Raw genomic sequence first — 21,999 nt, forward strand, 5'->3', positions numbered from 1 at the left:
TTACTGGAAGTGCGATTGGTGTCTTTTTCAACTGCGCCCCATACAAAATAATCCATGGGGTTAAGGTCTGGGGAGTTTGGAGGCCAAACATTTGGACTGGTGAAATCGTAGAAATTTTCAGACAACCATTTTTGACTTTTCCCAGAGGTGTGGCAAGGGGCCGAATCCTGCTGCCATACATACGGCCTACCATTGGTTACCCTTGTTATCCAGGGCTTGACTACAGTTAGCAACTCCACGAACAAAGCCCGAATTCCAATGCCAGGGTTCTTCAACACCTGTTCCTGCAGATTTGCGAGGAATTCTGCTGTACGAACGCAATCAGATCGTCTGCTAGGGATCTTTCTTCTTGCTACATCCTCGTAGTCACCATTGCAAGTCTCTAGTTCATGCCTGATTGTTTTTACTGTATTCAGGGAGCATTGGGCAGCAGTCGTAATATCCTTATTTTGATGGCGGGCACGAATCATCATGATACAAGTTATTCTCTTCCATGATTCAGGTGGGTTCCAGCTATCCATCCTTTCTGACATCTTGTATATGAATGAAGAAGGGTCCAAACTTTTAAATGAAGAGAAGTGTGTGTTAATACATGTAACTTACGGAAAAATATAATTAATTATAAATATGTCAAATTTATCCCGAACACCCTGTATATATACAGTCATACCCCGAAGTTACGTGGTAGGTGGGACCAACAAAAAGCACATAAGTCTAATTCGCGTAACTCGGGGTATAATTTTGCATGTAATTTATATATACAAACATACAATTGGGACCAAAGGTTTACAAAAACACCTATATTTTTTAAGAAATATAATCATAATTGTAGTTTTTTGTACATAAAAAAAAGAAAGTTATTTCGATGTCGATGGTTTCATAAAATCTAATAGGTTTGTCTGACAGCATAATGTCTTTTTCTTGTCACGCATAATTTCTTCATAGCAAGCTAATGATTTTTTTTTTTTATTCCTTGCTTTGTGGCTGCAATTCATTCCTCATTAGAATGTATGTTCTCCAAAATCTGGAACCTTTCTTTTATGATTGTTCTTACTGTGGATTCCTGTAGATCGAACTTCTTTGCTAGCTCACAAATTTTCATTCCATCTTCAAAATCCTTAATGATGTTGAGTTTTGTTTCCAAAGTTAATGTTTTTCTTTTCTTGCTAGCTGTAGAAGAATCGGACTTGCTTCTTTTGGACGACTTTATTATTTTTTATGTGATAAAATGTTTATCAAGAACATAACATTAAACAATCTCAAGGTTTGTAGACTATAAAAATCGTGTATGAATGGAGACCGTGCAAAACACATCAGTGCTTGTTCACAGCATGTGCGACACTGGCGAATGCAGCTGGCGCCGGAAAGATATGACTAGTGGTGAGGCATGAAGTGGGACGGGAATACGTACAAATAAGAAACCGCATAACTCTGGATTTGCGTAAGTCGGGGTATGACTGTGTGTGTATATGTATGTATGTATGTATGTATGTATATATATATATATATATTAAGGATACCAAGTAATTTTATAAACTTGGTTTTTTTTTACGCTTTCTCCCAAGTAAGCAAAACAGTTAAGTTTGCGCCTGAACGTAGTTCAAGTCTAAAGGTAGTGCAACACCACGGCAACTCGTTGTAAAGGTGGGTAAAGCTCTGATCACTATTCTTAGTATTTCCCATAATGTAAAACACATCTCACTAAGAGATGTATACTGTTATACATTATGGGTGAGGGGGGGGGGGGTCATTACTTAGACCAGTTTCAACCTTTTTTGAGGTCTCCTTAGTGAGTAGCTAAACCCCGAAATATGGGTAGTGACCCCCCCCCCCCACCTTATTTTATTTAATTTTTGGATGGCAGGGAAGGCAAATGAAAATTTGCAGGAGGGGGTAATAAGAAATCAATTAAAAAACTATAAGATTGCATTTAAAAAATAAATACCTACACAATTGCTACTGTAAATCTGAAAGACACAGAACTGATTAATCTTAAAAACACAGAGAAGTCCAAAATATCATTGCCCACAGAAGGATACGAACTTGTGAAGAGATTCAGTTCAACTGTCTTGGGGAAAAGAATGGAGCTTAAACTGCATGTGTAAGAGGATTTTTTTTTTTAATGCACACTAGATGCTTCAATGTGCAATAGTTCTGTAATTTTCTCATTTATCAAATATTGACAACAAATGTTTTAATAATAACAATGTGGTTAAAAATAGTAATCACTTTGTGTGTGTGCACGCGTCCGTGTACGCATGCATACAAACATTACTTTTATTAGTATGAATTTGAAGAACTTCTTACTCCTGAAGTAATGACAACAGACTGAAATCTGTCAAATACAGGCTTGATAGCAATTGAAGCATCCATACAACTGAAATGCAGAATGGGATTTGGTACTGTAGGTGACTTTTCATCAAAAGGCTCAATAATTAATGTGAAACCTATAAAGATAAAATAACATCCCATAAGAAAAGAGCTTTCATGTTTAGCATATAATGATATTATATGAGTTCCATTGTATGTAAATAAATGTAAATAATGTAAAAACTATATGTAAATAATTATTTCATAAAAATCTACAATTATACTTATCAGAAATAAATATTTCTGCATGAAAACTTGCTTTTTTTCATTAATAAGATATGAAGTAAATATTATTATTATGTACAATCCTGCTGTCTACAGACCACCCAATATACACAACCATAAAAATTTTTTAATGAATTAAATAAAGGCATCTCAGGATACCCGATAATAAAAAGTGACATAAATATATTATTATTATTATTATTATTACGGGCAACTCAGTGGGTCATTGGACTCATCGAGGGAGGCCCCAAATCATATTCATCACAACTATTTGACATTCATACAGTATCTATCATACCTCGCCTTAAACTCATTCACTGTCACAGCATCCACCACAGACTCAGGGAGCGCATTCCACTCATTCACTACTCTAAAAGTAAAGAACCCAGCTCTAACACCTTTACTAACCACACTTTTGCCCAGTTTCCATGGATGTCCCCTAGTCCTCCCACAACCAGCGCTGTTCTCAAAAATATCTTCTGAATTAATTTTATAGAAACCCTTCAGTAATTTGAATGTCTCAATCATATCTCCCCTCCTCCGCCTATCAACCAATTTTTGCAACCCACAAATCCTCAACCTGTTCTCATACGGTTCATTCCACAGACCTGCTATCATCTTGGTCACTCGCCTCTGGATCCTCTCCACCTCCTCCCCATCAAGAAGAAACCTAGGTGACCAAATATAAATGTAATGAATACAAATAATAAGAACACAGAACAGTACTTAGACCTGCTATCAGCATATAATTTAGCCCCATCTGTATGGTCATATACAAGAGAAGAGCAATCACTAAAAAGGTCATCAAAAACGCAATCACTTCTTTCTGTGGTCTTATCATGTCCTTATAAAGAGGCAAAATGAACTTCCTTATCCTTACATGTCAAGGTTCACTTCAACATTACAATTATCCTATGAGTTATATTTGAAACTTTTACTATGTGACCTTTGAACTTCAAATTCCTATCTATCCACCATTACACCAAGATCCATAGCCTGTTTTTATATCATAAAAACAGGCTATGTTTTTAACCACTAATATCATAAACTAATGGAAATCTTATCACACCAAAGTGCATAGCTTTACACTTACTAACATTAAACTGATAACCACTTTCTTTGCCTAAATTTCTAGCCTAGATATCAGTATCTTCTCTGATTGCTCTGCCTATCTTTTCTTCATTGGCAAACAATTGCACATCTCCTGACAGACCCTTCCTAATGTCATTAATGTATAAATTGAACAACAATGCCCCAAGGTCTAAACCCAGAGGTATGTCAATGGCCACCTTAAATATGGCAGTGTCACACCAACCGTATACCACTGATCCAAGTGAAGAGTTCATATTCCAATCCCATATTCTCCAGTTTATGCAACAGCTTTTTGTGTGGTACCCTATCAAATGCCAACTGCTAAAATATGAACTTTCTTTAGTAAACCCATGCTGCTCCTTACAGAGTATAGTTTGTTTGTCTACACATTTCTGTATGTGAGTTCTTACCAAGTGCTCTAAAATCTTCACTACCACACCAGAGATACTGATAGGTCGGTGGTTAGACACATCAGTTTTTGCACCACCCTCATACAATGGAACTATCATACTCGTACATACCTTCCATGTGGTATCATTCCTGAGCTAAGCCTCAAGTTATACAAACATGTGAAAGGCCTAGCCAATTCAGCTGAACATTCCTTTAGCAAATGGCTGATATTCCATCTGTTCCTATGGACAAATTTTTATCCAGGTTATGCAACCGCTCTTCAACTTCATTTTCATGCACCTCTAATTCTTCATCAAATATAGCAGTAGCACTGTGCATCATGTTACATACACCTGTTGAATATAGCTTAGCAAAGTGAGCACTCATTAATTGAACAAGCTCATTAGCTTCTGACATTAGAGTACCAGCTGCATTCAGTAAGGTTATTCTTCCACATTCATTCTTTCTTTTACTTGTGGCATAATGATAAAATTCTTATGGACTACCTTTAGCCTGCATAGCCAATTTCTTTTCTGATCTGTGCTTTATGTATTTCATAAAGCACAGCCTGGTTGGCTGAGTGGTTAGCGTATCCGCTCTCCAGCCAAAAGGCCGTGGGTTCGAATGACTATGCCGTGGACATGTTTGTGATTGTCTGTGAAAATACTAGTGATGATGATGGGTGGTAGATGGTGCTGGTGTAGATGATGATGGTTGTTTGTGGATTGAGCAGTGGTAACAGAGTTGTAGAATGCCCTCCCTCGATGAGTCATTGGACTCCCTGGAAGTGTTATGTAATAATAATAATAACTTCTTTCATTCTTATTCGCACAATATTCTTTCCACATTTTCTTCTTCTTGTGGATCTCTTACTTAATAAGATTGCACATCCATTTCATTTCCAATCTATCTATTCTTTGAACACTAAAGATATATATGGAGATACTGCCTCATTTAAGCACTTTTTTTTTAAGGATGCCCATGAATTGCTGACATTTTCCCCCATTCAGTAAAGGGATACCATTGGACCAAAGATAGTATTCTCCTATGACAAATATCCTGTGAAAACTGAGCTGCCAATATAATTAACAAAACTACTACAATTGGAGCATAAAAGCATTTAAATATCTTTACATAATTTTGTCTACAAAAGATGTTCATCATTAGTTTAATGAATTAAAATTTAGGAGTATATGTTTTAGATATTTCCTCTATTATTCTGAAAATAGTCTTTAAATCATGATTTTTACTGGCTTCTTCACATTGCTTGGCTTTATCTTCAAGATGTTCTTCTTTTCATTTTTTACATTTTAAATCTATTTCCCTTTTAATTAAACTGTAGATATTCCTGTTTTCTGCAAAGTTTTCTTTTGCAATTTTTAGTTTTGTTTGTCTTCTTTTAGCAATCAGATTCAGAATTTCACCAGTCACCCACTCATCACTGGTCCTAACGGGATAACCAAGGGCCTCAGTTGAGGATTTTAAAATACTTTCTTTTATAACTTTTCTATATTTTCTATTTGATTGTCATTGAGATTTTCTTCTAAAAGTTTGATATATTCTTAAAACATTTATTCTTTTAGGTTGTGAAGTTGATTTTAAATTTCAATTTTAATTTTACTGTTAAAAGTTTATGATCCATGTCCATATCTATGATTCTTACAGTTTTTACGAGGGCTGTTCAATAAGTAATAAGACTAATTTTACTGTCGAAAAACCACTCGTCACAATATTAATTTCTGTGGAATAAAGAAATGTTGCTGTCTGTATTAACAAAAGAGGTTGATAGATGGTGTATACGGGCTGATGTGCCAGAGTGTCACGTGACTAAACGCAAGCTTGTTTCGGCACGCCTACGAGCCGCAACCAGTTGTTGAAATGGAAGCGTCCTTGGAACAGCATTATGCGATTAAATTTTGTGTGCGTTTGCAAAAATCGGCATTTGACACTTTTAACATGATACGCAAAGCTTTCCAAGATGAAGTAATGTCGAGGGCAAGTGTTTTTCGCTGGCATAAAACTTTTAAGGAAGGAAGGCAAAATGTGGAAGATCTTGAACGTGAGGGAAGACCTTCAACGTTCATCACAGAGACAATGATCAACACAGCAGTGATTATCCTTGATGATAATCAAGGAGGATCGCAGAATTACAGTACACCAGCTGCATGTTGTCCTGAATATTTCTGTGGGAAGTGTTCACTCAATCATGGCTGAACATTTGGGACTGAAACGTGTTTGCGCCTGATGAATTCCCAAACTCTTGACACCGGAGCAAATGCAGCATCGAGTGGATGTATGCACAGAATGGAAAGAAAGACTGGAACAAGAAGGTGACAATTTCTTAAAACGCATCATAACAGCAGATACAACCATAGTCATAGTGATACAACCAAGCTTCATCTGCTGAAGCTTGGTTGTATCACTATGACCCTACAATGAAACAACAAAGCAGTGAATGGAAGCATCTGTCTTCACCTACCCCCAAGAAAGAAAAAAAACTGTACAATCGGCTGGTAAAGTTATGACCATAATGTTTTTTGACTACGAAGACATTGTTTACCAACACGCTGTAGAATCCGGGAATACTGTAAACGGCTCACGCTATGCGGATGTATTACGGACAATGGTATGGCACGTCAAAGGGAAGCGTCCATTGCTGAAGAATGGCTTCTTATTGCACGATGATAATGCAAGGCCACATATTGCTGGTGGTGTAGTGGACATTTTGCAGAAGAATAACACAGATATCCTACCACACCTTCCATACAGTCCTGATCTCGCACCGTGCGATTTCTGGCTGTTTCCTCAACTCAAGAAACCACTAAGAGGCCGCCATTTCAAAAGCAACAAAGCATGTGTAAAAGCTGCGGAGGCAGTTTTGAAAGAACTCTCACAAAAACAGACTTTCACATGTGTTTAAGAAGTGGACGCAACGTTGGGACAAATGCATCGCGTCTCACGGTAGTTACTTCGAAAAACCATGTAAATGATGATGATTAAAGGTAATCTGTTTTCTATAAAAATATAGTCTTATAACTTATTGAACAGCCTCCGTATATTACTGATTGAGGCTTTCCATTTTTTATTATTATTATATAATCTATACAATTTTTAGCTTCTCCATTTGAGTCCAGGTATATTTATGATTTTTTCTGTGAAAAATATTGTATTAGCAATAAATAGGTTATTTAACTTGCAAAAATTTAGTAGTATTTCACCTCGTTCATTGGTTTCATCAACCCCAAACTTTCCCATTACATCTCTTTTATCTTCTGTGAATGTTCCAATCTTAGCATTGAAGTCACCCATGATTAAAGTGATATTTATTTTCTTGATAGCATTTATTTCATCTTGAAGATATTCAAGAAATTCTAGATATTCTTCTTCTTCATGTGATTGATCAGGTGCATATACTTGAATGATTTTTAGGTATATGTTCTTCTCTTTTGTTTTGAATCTAGCTGCTATTATTCTAGAAAATATTGGTCTGATTTCTAGGAGAGAAGTGATCAGATGTTTTTTTTTTAATAATTAATGCAACTCCTTCTCTGTGTTGTTGACCTTTTCTACCTGTATGATGTATTCTGCCACATTATAGCTCTAACATTCCTTAGCCTGGCCAATGGCTTTCAGCAATTCTGATTACATTTCATTTAAAACTTTCCAATTCTTTCTCAATCACTTTTAATTTTCCAGGTTTGAATAACATCCAAATATTAACTGTTGAAATTAAAGATACCAAGAAATTATATACTTTAATCCTTTATCCAAGTGTAAGCAAACAAAGTTTGCGCCTGAAGTATTTTCACAACTGAGAGAACTCGTATAAGGAAGCTAAGACTTCATATCACTTGCCTTAGTATCCCATAATGCAAAGCACATCGCTTATCACAACAACGAGTTGCCAAAAGTTGCGACACCTTTTGGCAACTCGTATATGAAAATATGACTTCTGCATTACTTCAACTTTAGCACCACCTCTCGTCTGCTGGCTCCCAATGAAGAAACCTCAATAAAATTCAAAACCAGTTTGGGTAGTGACCCTTCCCCATGATGCATATCATCATACATGTCTACAAGGAGATGTGCTTTGCATTATGAGATACTAAGGCAAGCAATGTGAAGTCATTATACTTCAATATACGAGTTGCCCCAGTACTGAAAATACTTCAAGTGCAAACTTTGTTTGCTTACACTTGGATAAAGGATTAAACCAAGTATATAATTTCTTGGTATCTTTAATTTATAACCAAGTGAAAAACTTCCAACAATAATTTTTGAAATATGGCTAATATTTATAATAGACCACATTGTAAACTTCTCACCTGCCTTCCAGGTTGGAAGGCAGGTGAGAAGTTTACATACTTAATGCAAACATTAAGTATGTAAGCGAGTCAATTAGAAAACAAAAACAGAGGGCGAAAGAATTGATAGTAGTAACAGGAACGAATGATTTGAAAGGAGACAAAATGGCTATGAGAGAGGATGTGAAGGAATAACTTGAAGTAGCAAAAGAGCAGCGTGAGAGAGTTAGAATGGTGAGTCTGTTGCCGCGGTATGACAGTGAAGAGTATAGAAGGAGGGCCAAAATTGCTAATAACTTTATGCAAGGATTATGCAGGAGGAGTGGTGTGGAATTTGTGGATGTGTGGAGTGAGTTTGATGGGCAAAAGGATTTATATAAGATGGATGGTTTACATTTGGTGTACGGAGACATGAAAGGTGTTGTTGAATGAAGTGGAAGTGGATGTGCAGAATCAGGGAAACTAGAGTTATTAAGGGGGGGGGGAGTAGATATTCAGATTTTAAGAATACAGTTGAGTGTATGAATGTGTGTAATATGCCCAAGCGAGTTTGAAGGACAACAAATTAGAATGGGATAGTTAGTATAAGCCATCAAAATAGGGATGAGACAAATGGGCTTCTGCAAATCATGTATACTAATGCCAGAAGTATTAGGAACAAGAAGGAAGAATTTTTGGCCTTGGTTGGCACTTCCAGGCCACAGGTTATTGGCATTAGTGAAACATGGCTGACAGAAGATGATATAACTAGTGGGATTGAATGTGAGGGGTATGGTGTGTTCAGGAGTGACAGGGAGAATAAAATGGGGGAAGAATGTTATTGATGATAGCTGATGACCTACAGCCAAGGAGAATAGAAGTGGACCTGCAGGATAAAGAAAAGAGCACATTTGAGGCTGTTTGGTGTGAGATTGAGGCTAGCAGAACAAAATATACAGTTGGGTGCTGCTATAGACCAGGTGATGGAATAGACGGTGGAGATAGTATGCATAAGCAAATAGAAAAAATGAGTGGAAGGAGGGTAATTATTATTGGAGATTTCAACTATGGTAACATTGATTGGGAGGAGGAGAGGACACACGGGAGGAAGAAATTGGATTTTATGCGGTTATTAAGGGATAACTATCTGAGACGGTCCGCGCGGTTAGCTAGTGGTTATGCGCTTCGCAACCATATAGCTGGGGAAGGAGTGTCCTAGGTTCGATTCCCGTCGGTGATGTGAGGAGCTGAAGGATCTTCCTCAGCCATAGCCAAGTTAGCCAGTCTTGGGCGTGGACAGCAGGGTTTTTTCCCCAGTTTATTCTGGGGTTTTTCATCCCGCAAAGCAGGCAAACTGGCCTTGAGAACTCAACACTACAGGCCATAGGATACACCGGGGCATAAGGCTGACCAGCTTATCCTGTAAACGGAGTGAGGTCCGATGATCAATGGACCCTCGACACCACAAGGTAAAAGAGGGTATAAGGAAGAAGAAGAAGAAGAACTATCTGAGACAGCATGTAATGGAAAATACTAGGGGTCAAAGAGTGCTTGACCTAGTAATTGCATCTGAGAATTTGGCTGTAAGGAATATGACCACGTTGCCACCAATTGGTGAGAGTGATCATAGGGTCTTGACTTGGGAGGTGGCTAAAAGGTGTGGAATTTACAATTAAGATAAGGTACATGTGGAATTATCGGGCTTGTAAGTATGACAACCTTAGGAGTTTGATTGGTTCAGTGCCATGGTATGTAAAACTGCAAGGGCTGGATGTTGATAGTGCATGGAAGGCGGTTAACAAGTGTTTGCATGAGGCAATGGCTGACTGTAAGCCTAGAGTCCGAATAATAAATCAAGTAGGGGTTAAATGGATGAATAACACCATTATGCTTGAGCTGCAGAAAAAAAAAAAAAGAAACAACTGTGAAAGGAATTTAAGGAGAAAGGTGACCAGCAGGCACATGAACAGTATAAAGCGCAGGCCAGAAGGGTAACGAGTGTGGTAACAAAAGCAAAAGCGAATTATGAAAGAACACTAGTCATACGGGCTAAAGAGAATCCCAAACAGTGTTTTCGATATGTTGCAAGTAAAAGAAAAAATGTATATGGCAGAACGATTTTAAAGAATGCCGATGGCAGGGAGGTAACCGAATCAGTTGATATGGTTGAATTACTGAGCGAGCACTTTGCAAGAGTATATCATCCAGGTGGTGACATTGCAGGAATGAATGAACCAATAGTTTATACGGGAATTGTGGTGAATGAAGTGGAGGTGAATATTCTATTACAAAACCTCAATGTCAATATATCCGTGGGATTGGATGGAATACCAGCTCGTGTCATATGTGAAGCGGCTAAAGAATTGTCAGTGCCCTTGACCAGTTTGTTTAATTTGAGTCTCAGGTCTGGTTAGTCCCGAGCGGGTGGAAAGAGGGGAAAATAGTTCCACTGCATAAATGAGGTTCCAAGAATGCTGTTGTAAATACCGACCGATTATCATATCAGGAATCATTGTCAAGGCCTTGGAGAAATTGGTCAAGAGAAAAATACAGGATTGGGTAGATGGAAATGGAATACTGTATGGGGGACAATATGGTTTTGTGAAGGGTAGATCATGCCTCAGTAACTTGATCACGTTTTATAACACAGTGACGGCTGAACTGGATGAGGGTAATGGGTTTACAGTGATTCTACTGAACCTTGCTAAGGCCTTTGGAATTCTAATCAGTAAACTGCAGCATATGGGGATGGATATAGGGTTGGTGAGATGGATAGGAGGGTGGTTGATGGAGAGATATCAGAGAGTGGTTATTCCGGAGTAGAGTCCAAAAAACGGTCTAAATAAACCTTGCAGCATATCACTAATGACTAGTGATATGCCGCAAGGTTTCTGTTCTTGGACCACTACTTTTCAATTTGTTCATCAATGATATAGGAAAGGATCTGAGAGGAAGTGTTCATTTGTTTGTTGATGATGCAAAGTTAGGTAAAGCAATAGTGAGTGCACAGGATGTCAAAATTTTGCAAGATGATTTGGATAGTTTGGAGGACTGGGCTAAGGAGAATGGATGTCAATTTAATGTGGCAATATGTAAAGTTAAGCATTTTGGGATGAAAAGATTAGCAGCAGTATATCACATTGGGGGAACTGTACTCCAGGAGATTGACGAGGCCAGGGATTTGGGAGTGTTGGTGGATAGGGAGTTGAAGTTTAGGGGGCACATTGCAAAAATGGCTAAATCAGCTCATCAAATCACTTGGTTGCTGAAAAATACTTGAACAAGCAGAGACAAACAGGTTATTGTTCCTCTGTATCGAGCCTTGATAAGACCCCATCTAGATCCCATCTGGGCACTACTGTGCCCAGATTTGTGCGTCAGGGTTTCTTCTTGATGGGGAGGAAGTGGAGAGGATCCAGAGACGAGTAACGAGTGTTGGCGGATAGGGAGTTGAAGTTTAGTGGGCACATTGCAAAAGTGGCTAAATCAGCTCATCAAATCACTTGGTTGCTGAAAAATACTTGAACAAGCAGAGACAAACAGGTTATTGTTCCTCTGTATCGAGCCTTGATAAGACCCCATCTGGGCACTACTGTGCCCAGATTTGGGCATTAGGGTTTCTTCTTGATGGGGAGGAGGTGGAGAGGATCCAGAGACGAGTGACCAAGATGATAGCGGGTCTATGGAATGAACCTGCTGAGAGGGGGCACATTGCAAAAATGGCTAAATCAGCTCATCAAATCACTTGGTTGCTGAAAAATACTTGAACAAGCAGAGACAAACAGGTTATTGTTCCTCTGTATCGAGCCTTGATAAGACCCCATCTAGATCCCATCTGGGCACTACTGTGCCCAGATTTGTGCGTCAGGGTTTCTTCTTGATGGGGAGGAAGTGGAGAGGATCCAGAGACGAGTAACGAGTGTTGGCGGATAGGGAGTTGAAGTTTAGTGGGCACATTGCAAAAGTGGCTAAATCAGCTCATCAAATCACTTGGTTGCTGAAAATTACTTGAACAAGCAGAGACAAACAGGTTATTGTTCCTCTGTATCGAGCCTTGATAAGACCCCATCTGGGCACTACTGTGCCCAGATTTGGGCATTAGGGTTTCTTCTTGATGGGGAGGAGGTGGAGAGGATCCAGAGACGAGTGACCAAGATGATAGCGGGTCTATGGAATGAACCTGCTGAGAACAGGTTGAAGATTTGTGGGTTGCAGAAATTAGTTGATAGGCGGAAAAGGGGTGATATGATTGAGACATTCAAATTACTGAAGGGTTTCTATAAGATTAATTTAAAAGATATTTTTGAGAATAGGACTGGTGGTGGGAGGACTAGGGGCCATACATGGAAGCTGGGCAAGAGTGTTAGAGCTAGGTTTTTTACTTGGAGAGTGGTGAATGAGTGGAATAAGCTGCCAGAGTCTGTTGTGGGTGCCATGACTGTGAATGAGTTCAAGGCGAGGTATCATAGATACCGTGTGAATGTCGAATAGTTGTTCTTGACATGATGTTAGGGCCTCCCTCGATGAGTCTAAGGACTCCTTGGAGTTGCCCCGTAATAATAATAATGTGGTTTTAGGGCAGACGTGTTGATTGTCCTGTACATGGTAGCATTTTTCAAGTCTCTTCTAGCTATACTACTCATGAAGTTTAAAGGCAGATACTGTAGCCAGCCAGCCTGCCACTCCTCTTGTGAAGTGTCCATCATTAAGGCTGGACAGGTACAGGAGAGAAGGCAGATTCCCACTGCATGAAGTGAGAAAATAGGAAATCAGGAAAGATTCACTCCTAGCCCTCGAATCCTCTAGCGTTTGGGAGGAAGGAGCAAGAAGAGTAGGGACCAGTCTACAGATAATATAAAAGGTGCATATTACATGAAGTTTCCTTCATTTAATATGCACCTTCAGGTGCCTCAGGTCTGCCATGCCTGTACTCACTATAGTGAACCTTGAAGACAATAAGGATATTATAAATGACAATATGAATACTCAAGGAGTGTACAGGATACTATGATGGTATGACATGAAAAGTTTACATTATTATTACTTATTCCTTATTGACAATTTTCCTCCAAATTAGTCTGTGACATGATAGGATTCCAATATTGTCAAATCTTATATTTCAGTCTTCTAGAGCGGCGCTTCCCAAACTGTGGGCCATGGTCCCCTTGGGAGCCGTAAATTTTGTTGAGGGGGCCGTGAAATAATGAAAAAAAAAAAATGTAAATGTTTTAAGACTAAAGTAGATTTTTTTTATCTTAAAAGAAACGTATTTAATTTTTATTATTTATTTTTTGTTATTTTTTATATTTGTGTAGCAGTATTAAAACACATCCATCACATTAAATTGTTATTAAACTTCTTTTATGTTTTTAATTCTTACTTTGTTTATTACTAATCATTTTATGTCTCATGTGCTTGTACTGCAAATGCACAATAACATATCTATCTATATAAATATATAAGATAATCTGCCATGTCAAATGTGTATGTAAGATGCTAAAAAATGTAATAATTACATTTGATTTTTGCAATATTTGCTGTGTATGTTTTGTATCAAATATAAATACAATATATATTATAATATGTCTGTATTATGATGTTTTTTTTTTTCTTTCGATGAGGGTCTTTGAAATATTTTAATTTTTTTCAAAGGGGCTTTTACATCCATAAGTTTGGGAGGCAATGTTCTAGAGCACTTCTAATTGTATCAATCTGTCTACATCTTAGCCATGAAAATATCTGCTTTGATAATCTTTCCTTTTCCATTTTGTTTAAATGACCATACCAACTAAGATTAACTCTGCTCACACATTCCTGAATGCTAATAACGTCAAGTTCATTCCTGATATTTTTATTTTTAATATCACTGTCATATGTTCACTCTGATAATTTTTTTCTCCGAAACTTAATCTCATCTGTGATCCCCTGTCTGCTCAACTGTTTTACTTCTAACCCAGCCCTAAGATCCATAAGTTAAAACTGTCTTGAACACTGTCTTATATAGTGTTAGTTTAGTGTTCTCTTATTCCATATAAATTCATTCAGCTGAATCACCACCATATCAGCTCTGCTAATTCTGTTGCTTATTTCCATATTTAGTTCGGCATCTTCACTAAAAATTATACCTAAATAGCTGAAATATTTTACTTGCTTTATATGTTCAACATTGAGAACACAGTTGAAGTTTTCTATGTTCCTGCTTATTTCCATAGTTTTTGGTCTTTATAAAACTGATTTTCAAACTATATTTGTTATAATAGTTATTCAATTTAAGTAATTCTGCTGACTTGTACTGGATTTATTTAGAAGTATAACATTATCTGAGATTAACATCTCCAATTTTAATATCAGGTTTAATACCACTTTCTTTCATAATGTAATCCATATAGATGATGAATAACAGTGGAGATTGTATGCAACCTTGTCTCAAAACTGATTTTACATGACAATAAAATACAATAAATAAATAACCAAAAACTTATTAAATACAACTGCTGTGATAATAAATGATGTAACTAAACAAAGCTATTGCAAATAGGGATGCGCTGAACCATGATTTGACTGAATAACCGAATATAAGTATTCAGTTGAAATGTATTTTTTGTTCAAAATATGTTTGTGAAATTTAATTTTATTAACATGTTTGGACAAATATTTGGTGCTTCAGTCAAATTGCAGAATGAAGAAAGATTGAGAAATAATACTTCACCTAAGCATGTGGTCATATTATGGCCACATGAAAATGGGAAAATAAAAAGACGTACATACATACAAATATATAGAAACTTAGTTTCTATATATATGTTTGTATTTTTTTAAGTTTTTTTAAGTTTTTCAAATAAGGGTTCCAAAAAGAACTCTTTCAACGAATACTCTGATAGTTAGTGCCAAAACAAATTTCCTCTGAGAAATTGCACTGCCAAAAAGTATATGCATTAGCCTGGGAAATCCTTCTATATTTAAACTAATGTGTAAGGCCTGTTATCAAATGCAATCATTTCAGCCATAGATTAATGCAAAGAATTTGCCTGTTTTTCATTTGCATCCATTATTATTATTATTTTTTAGATTATTTGTTAACATGAAATAGCATTTGTTGTTTTGGTAGATTTACTTTAGATTCTCAGTGCTTACTTTTTCTTCTATTTTGCTTTGATTTTATTTTTACATGTTTAATCATAGATTGTGTGCATGTGTGTGTGTGTGCGAAGATTGATTACATGTGTAGGAAGATTGATTTAATTGATTGATATACATTTTAAAAAAAATTTAATGACTAGAAACTGAGAAAAATGAAAACAAAGTTTATTAGCACAACTAGTTTCAGCTTGTATCAGCCTTCTTCAGGTGCACATTAAAAAAGAAATAACCAGTAAAACATAGAGGAAATAACTGTAAACATCACGGAAATTTAGTGTATACATATTCAATGTTGAAGTCTGTGCATTCAAAACTGTTCTCTCGTTGGCTTCATTGTTGGGTGTATGCATGCGTAAAGTATTTCGCGAACGCCAGTATTTGATCATAGCTCAATGACAGTCTGAAAGGTTGTAACTCAGGTTTTTGTTGAGATGTAGGATGTTGAGAATAATTTCTTTTGATTCTATTATCTTTCTTTCTAATTCATTGTGGCAACGGAAAATGCTATTAGACTTGTCCCATAGGACTGTATGGCTAAGGTTTTCTTCATTAGAATCGGACGAGAACAGAACATGACTAGACAAAGCTGGCTCGTGTTCTCCTGTAACTGATGTCTCTCTTATGTTCTTCAATGCGTAACTCGATTAATTTCTCTGTTTGGCCAAAGTATGGCATATCAGAGTTGCACTAAATCTGCTAAACACTGGGATATTTAAGGTTATGAGATCTAGGTTTCGGACGGCTCACTAAGGAGTGGATTGTCAGAAGAGCAGTAAATAAAGTTCTTATGTTGTATTTCCTAAGAACCTTAGCCAATTTGGGTGAGACAGAGCTTATGTATGGTATAGAAATATTACGTTTCACCCTATTGGTCTCTTCATTATGGTAAGTGGATGGATTTAATAGGAATTTGTCAATTCTTTTTTGTGAATAACCATTTAGTTGAAAAGTAGACCTGAGAAAATTGAGTTCTTTATTAAGTTCTATCTCATCATCAAGAAGAGAGTGAGCACGATGTCCTAGTGTAGAAATGATTCCTAACTTTTGAGGAGGATAATGATGGGATTGACCATGGAGATATCTGTTGGTGTGGGTAGCTTTTCTGTAAATCAAGATTTTTAATTTCTCTGAGAAACGGGTCAGTTTGATGTCCAAAAAAGAAAGAGAACCATTAGCTTCAAACTCAGCCATAAATTTTTATGTTGGGATGTTGATTATTTAGATGGTCTAGGAAGTTCAGGAGAGATTCACTGCCATGGCTCCAAATCAGGAAAATGTCATCACTACATCTTTTCCATATTCTTGGTTTTAAAGGATAAGAAGAGATGGCTTTAACTTCCAGATCCTCTAAAGAGATGTTCGCAAGTACAAGTGACAACAGATTACCCATTGCAAGGCCATAATTATGTTTATAGATGGTATCCTGAAACTTGAACTATCCTGAGTTGTGCTAATAAACTTTGTTTTTGAAAGTTTATTTTTCACTTGGTTAGACTATATTAAATTTAGTTTAATCCTTTATCCGAGTGTGAGCAAACAAAGTTTGCGCCTGAAAGTATCTTCAGGCCTGGGGTAAGGTAGTACAACACCAGGCAACTCGTAGCAAAGGTGGACCAAGCTAACATCACTCCTATCTCAGTATCTCCCATAATGCAAAACACATCTCCTTGCAGATATGTATAATGTTATGCATTAAGGGAAGGGCCACTACCCAGACTGGTTTCGACCTTTATTGAAGTCTCTTCAGTGGGAGCCAGGCCCAGATGTGGAGATACCAGGCAGAAGCAATAGCAAGGTCGTCTCTACCTACAGGAGTTTCCAAAAGGTGTGCCACCTTTTTTATTAAATTACTCTGGATTTAGAGAAAGATGGTGAAAGTTTATTTTTCACTTAGTTAGACTATAATAACCTGGCTCCCATTGAAGAGACCTCAATAAAGGTCGAAACTAGTCTGGGTAGTGGCCCTTCCTTTAATGTTATGCATAACATTATACATATCCGCAAGGAGATGTGTTTTGCATTATGGGAGATACTGAGATAGGAGTGATGTTAGCTTGGTCCACCTTTGCTATGAGCTGCCCGGTGTTGTACTACCTTACCTCAGTCCTGAAGATACTTTCAGGTGCAAACTTTGTTTGCTCGCACTTGGATAAAGGATTAAACTAAATTTATTATAAACTTTGTTTTCATTTTTCTCGGTTTCTAGTCATTCAATTTTAAACACACACACACTTATACGTGGGGTGGTTGAAAAGTTCTCAGCCTCGACCATAAATGGCAACACTATCGACAAGATTTTTTTTCTTCTAAGTTGGTACATCTGTCATAAGCATCCATGTGAAATTGCAAGTCATTCTATGAAGTAGTTTTTTATACAGCTGTGGAAAGCCAAACTGTTGTCTGTATCCCTTGAAATGTATAAAATTTAGTATCATGTGTTTATAAAATTCTTTGTAAACGAAGGTTTATTGCCAAAAGAAATTCATTTGAAATTTATAAAAGTTTATGGGCACTCTTCTCCTTTGTTTTCAACAATTAATAAATGTGGTGCCAAGTTTAAATGCAGCCATACGAGCCTTGAAGATGATACACGTGAAGGACGTCCAAACAGTGTAACAACAACAACAGAAATCATTTATCAGTGCACGATATGATATTGGATGACTAGCGAATCGAAGTGCATGAAATTGCTGAGACTATAGGCATATCAAAAGAACATGTAGGATATATTTTGCAAGAAGAATTGCAAATGAAAAAACTTTCCGCTAGACAGGTGCCACGCTGATCATAAACATACTCGCATGAAAATCTCTGAACCATGCTTGGAGTGTTTTAATAAGAAGAATAAAACTGGTTTTGTGCATCAATTTATTACTATGGATGAGACTTGGATTCACCAGTACACACCAGAATCCAAACGGCAATCAAAACAGTGGACAGAAGCCAGTTGTTCAGTGCCAAAGACAAGGTTACGGCATAGATGTTTTGGGATGCTAAAGGATTGTGTTTATTAATTATCTTGAAAAGAGTAAAACAATAACTGGGGAATATTATTCTGATCTTTTAACCAGACTAGATAAAAAAATTCATGAGAAAAGACCTGGTTTGCAGAAGAAAAAAAATCATCTTTAATCAGGATAGTGCACCTGCCCACAAAGGTGTTTTAGCAATGGGAAAATTAAGAGATCTGCACTATGAATTGTTGGCACATCTAGCCTATTCCCTAGATTTGGCTCTCTCTGACTTCTATCTCTTCCCAAAACTAAAAACTTCCTTGCTGGTCAGCGTTTTTCTTTGAATCAAGAGGTGATTGCAGCTGTAGAGGGGTATTTTGCAGTCTTACTGAGAACCACTACAGGGACGGGATAATGGCGCAGGAGCATCACAGGAATAAATGTATTAGTCTTAAGGGAGATTATGTTGAAAAGTAAAAATAATTTTGAAATTATAAATTCGTTTTTTCATTGTTAGGCCGAGAACTTTTCAGACCACCTACGTATATTTCCTTTTTCCTGTATCGCCCAGATATTTAATTGTTTGTATATTTTGCAATTGCAAATTTTGAATCTTCACATAATTCATGAAACTTCCGAATATTGGTTCGGCTATTTTTCATGGCCAAAACTGTACTATTTCTGAATATTTTAAGACAAATTTTTAAACTCCATAACATAAATAACTTTTAAGACAGCAAAATATACACTAAAATAAAAACAACACAGAAAGTGCCTATTGTATCGAGCCACAAATATAAGGGGAAGATTCTTAATTCATTGTGTTTGTTATTACACGTATAAGAGGAATTTTTCTGCTTTGCCTGGACAAATATCAAATCTTTCAACTGATTCAACTGCAGCTGAATATTTGAAAAAAACACACTGAATCAGCTGAAACAAAACTGAATATTCAGTGCATCCCTAATTGCAAATGACTTTTTTTATGATTATCTCAATTAAGTTTTATACTTGTCTGAGCATATAATATAAATGGGTGAAAAAAACATAAATTAAAGATTTAATATGAAGGTACATAATATTACCTTTCATGTATGTACTAACTAGTGTGGCAAAGTTGCAAAGAAGAATAATGGCAGAAAAATCTGTAATATCTGATATTTCAAGAGTTTTGATCAATGACTGAAGACGTTCTGAACAGAACCTATAAAAGTTTTTTTTTTAAAAAAAATAAAATTAACAGTTAAAATAAAAATCAGTAAAGACAAATGTGTATCAACAGTTTATATTGTAAATACTGAGAGAACAGACACTAAGAATCTTACCACAATACATGGTTTTACTTAACTGGTTCTGGTCAAATTTCACTAAACTTTTTCAAGTAGAAATACAGAAAGAAATCACTGAAATGCCATGTAATGTAACTGCAAATTAAAAGTTATACCAAGGATGCAGAAAGGTGAATGATGAAATACATGCAGCCTATATCACTTGTATCAACTAAAAAGCTCCAATGCTTTGCTCAGTCGATTTCTATAACTGTCCAAGGTATGAAATATTTTGACAACATGATAACTAATATTTAAGGAATTGACAGCGTATACTAGAAATATAGATTAAATAAACTTTAATTTATACTTTCCGATATTTCGGCGAACGTCACGTTGCCATCTTCTTGGGAACTTACTACTAAGACACGTGCACACAAGTACTAATAACAGCAAATGAGACCAAAGCTAGGAAGCTAGCGTTTTCCTAAAGTCCTGATGGTGCCCCCTGGCAGGCTATATTGGTAGTTCTTGGCCTTTGGGCTGAAGTTCTTCTGATAAACGTTTCCCAAATTTGGGGCAGTCTCATGCATCCAAATTTGTTGAGGTTTGGCATGTTCCTAAGGGCCGAGGCTGATTCCATGAATAGTCTTTCATACTTGAACTTGCTGCGGTGTATTACTGTGGCTTTCTTCCATCTTATTCTGTGGCGAGTATCCAGAGCGTGGTCTGCAAGCCCAGAGTGGCTGTACTGGTGAAATTGGATGTAATCCTTGTGTTCTGAGATTCTGATATTTGCTGTCCTGCCTGTTTGGCCAAAGTAGGATAGTTTACAGCTGCAAGGGACCTGGTATACACCAGGTAGGTCTAGGGGAAGTGGTTGGTCTTTGGTGGAGCGGATAAGGGATGCCAGTTTTCTATGTGGTCTGTAACATGTGGTCAGGTCATGTTTTTTTAAGATTTTATTGATTTTTTCCGAGGTGCCTCTGATGTAGGGAATAGTGATGGATTTAGAGTAATCTTTTTTGTGAAGGGGAGGGAGTGGTGGGTTGTGGATAACTGGGTTAAGTATTTTTTGGAGGGGGTAGCCGTTGGCTGAGAAAGTGTCACGGATGTGATTTAGTTCAGTGGTTAGGGCTTGATCATTAGAACAGATTATTTTTGCCCTGTTGAATAATGTTTTAATAACTCCATATTGTTGTGAGGGGGGGGGGTAGGATTGTTGGTGAATGTATCTGCCTGTATGGGTGGGTTTTCTATAAACTGAGAAAACCAAGGTTCCATCAGGTTGGCGGGTGACTAGTGTGTCTAGGAAGGGGAGGTTATTGTTTTCCTCTTTTTCCAGAGTGAATTTGATTCTAGGGTGTTGGATGTTTAAGTGTGTTAGGAAGGAGAGGAGTGAATCCGGGCCATGTGGCCAAATAGCGAAGACATCATCAACGTAGCGAAGCCATATGGTAGGTTTTTGTGGGGCTGAGTTTAAGGCTTTCTCTTCAAACGTCTCCATGAAGAAGTTGGCCAAGGGTGGGGAAAGTGGTGAACCCATGGCTGTCCCCTCTATCTGTTTGTAGAATTTTTCCTGCCAAACGAAATAGCCTGAGTTCATTGTAAACTGAAATAGGGCTGAGATATCGGGAGGAAATTTAGCTTGGATTAGCTCTAAGGTTTCTTTGAGGGGGACATTCGTGAATAGGGAGGAGACATCAAAACTGACCATTATGTCATTATGTTGGAGTGTAAGGTTTTCTATACTGGCTTTGAAGTGGGCTGAGTTTTTTATGTGTGATGGTGTATTGCCAGTATAGTGTGAGAGCGCTTTGGCTAAATGCTTGGCTAGTTTGTAAGTGGGGGAATCAATGCCATCCACTATGGGACGTAATGGCACATTTTCTTTGTGTATTTTTGGTAGCCCATATATGCAGGGGGGGGGTCTAGAGTTATAGGGTTTTAGTCTGTTGGTAATCTCCACAGGCCAAGAAGTGACCTTCTTAAGGAGCCTATGGAGTTTTCTAATTTGTGAGTTGGTGGGATTGTAATCAATGGGGAGGTAAGTGGAACGATCTAATAATAAAGCCTTGAGCTTACCTGTGTAGTCTTTAAGATTGAGTACCACAGTGGCGTTCCCCTTATCAGCTTTGGTGATCACTATTTTTTTGTTTCTCTTCAATTCTTGTAGTGCCTTGTATTCACTAATGGATATGTTGGATTTTGGAGGTTTTGCTTTATTGAGAACACAGGCTACATCCAATCTAATATCGTTGGCGATGTGGTTTGGAA

At 37.2% G+C, this 21,999-nt stretch overlaps 1 protein-coding gene across 3 annotated transcripts in view; it reads right to left on the minus strand.

The window, feature by feature from the left end:
• The window catches only part of Xpd (general transcription and DNA repair factor IIH helicase subunit Xpd), a 475,287-nt gene that overhangs the window by 174,266 nt on the left and 279,022 nt on the right, over positions 1-21,999 (minus strand). For all 3 annotated transcript variants that reach the window (XM_090399654.1, XM_090399651.1, XM_090399652.1), the window contains exons 14-15: positions 19,540-19,658; positions 2,308-2,447 (exon numbers count right to left, since the gene is read on the minus strand). In XM_090399654.1, the coding sequence (XP_090255780.1) occupies positions 2,308-2,447; positions 19,540-19,658 (259 nt within the window). The remainder of the gene's footprint in view (positions 1-2,307; positions 2,448-19,539; positions 19,659-21,999) is intronic.

Source organism: Typopeltis vanoorti, chromosome 10 (genome assembly GCF_054136105.1).
Source record: "Typopeltis vanoorti isolate ZY-2024b chromosome 10, IOZ_Tvanoo_1.0, whole genome shotgun sequence".
Lineage (NCBI taxonomy): Eukaryota > Metazoa > Arthropoda > Arachnida > Uropygi > Thelyphonidae > Typopeltis > Typopeltis vanoorti.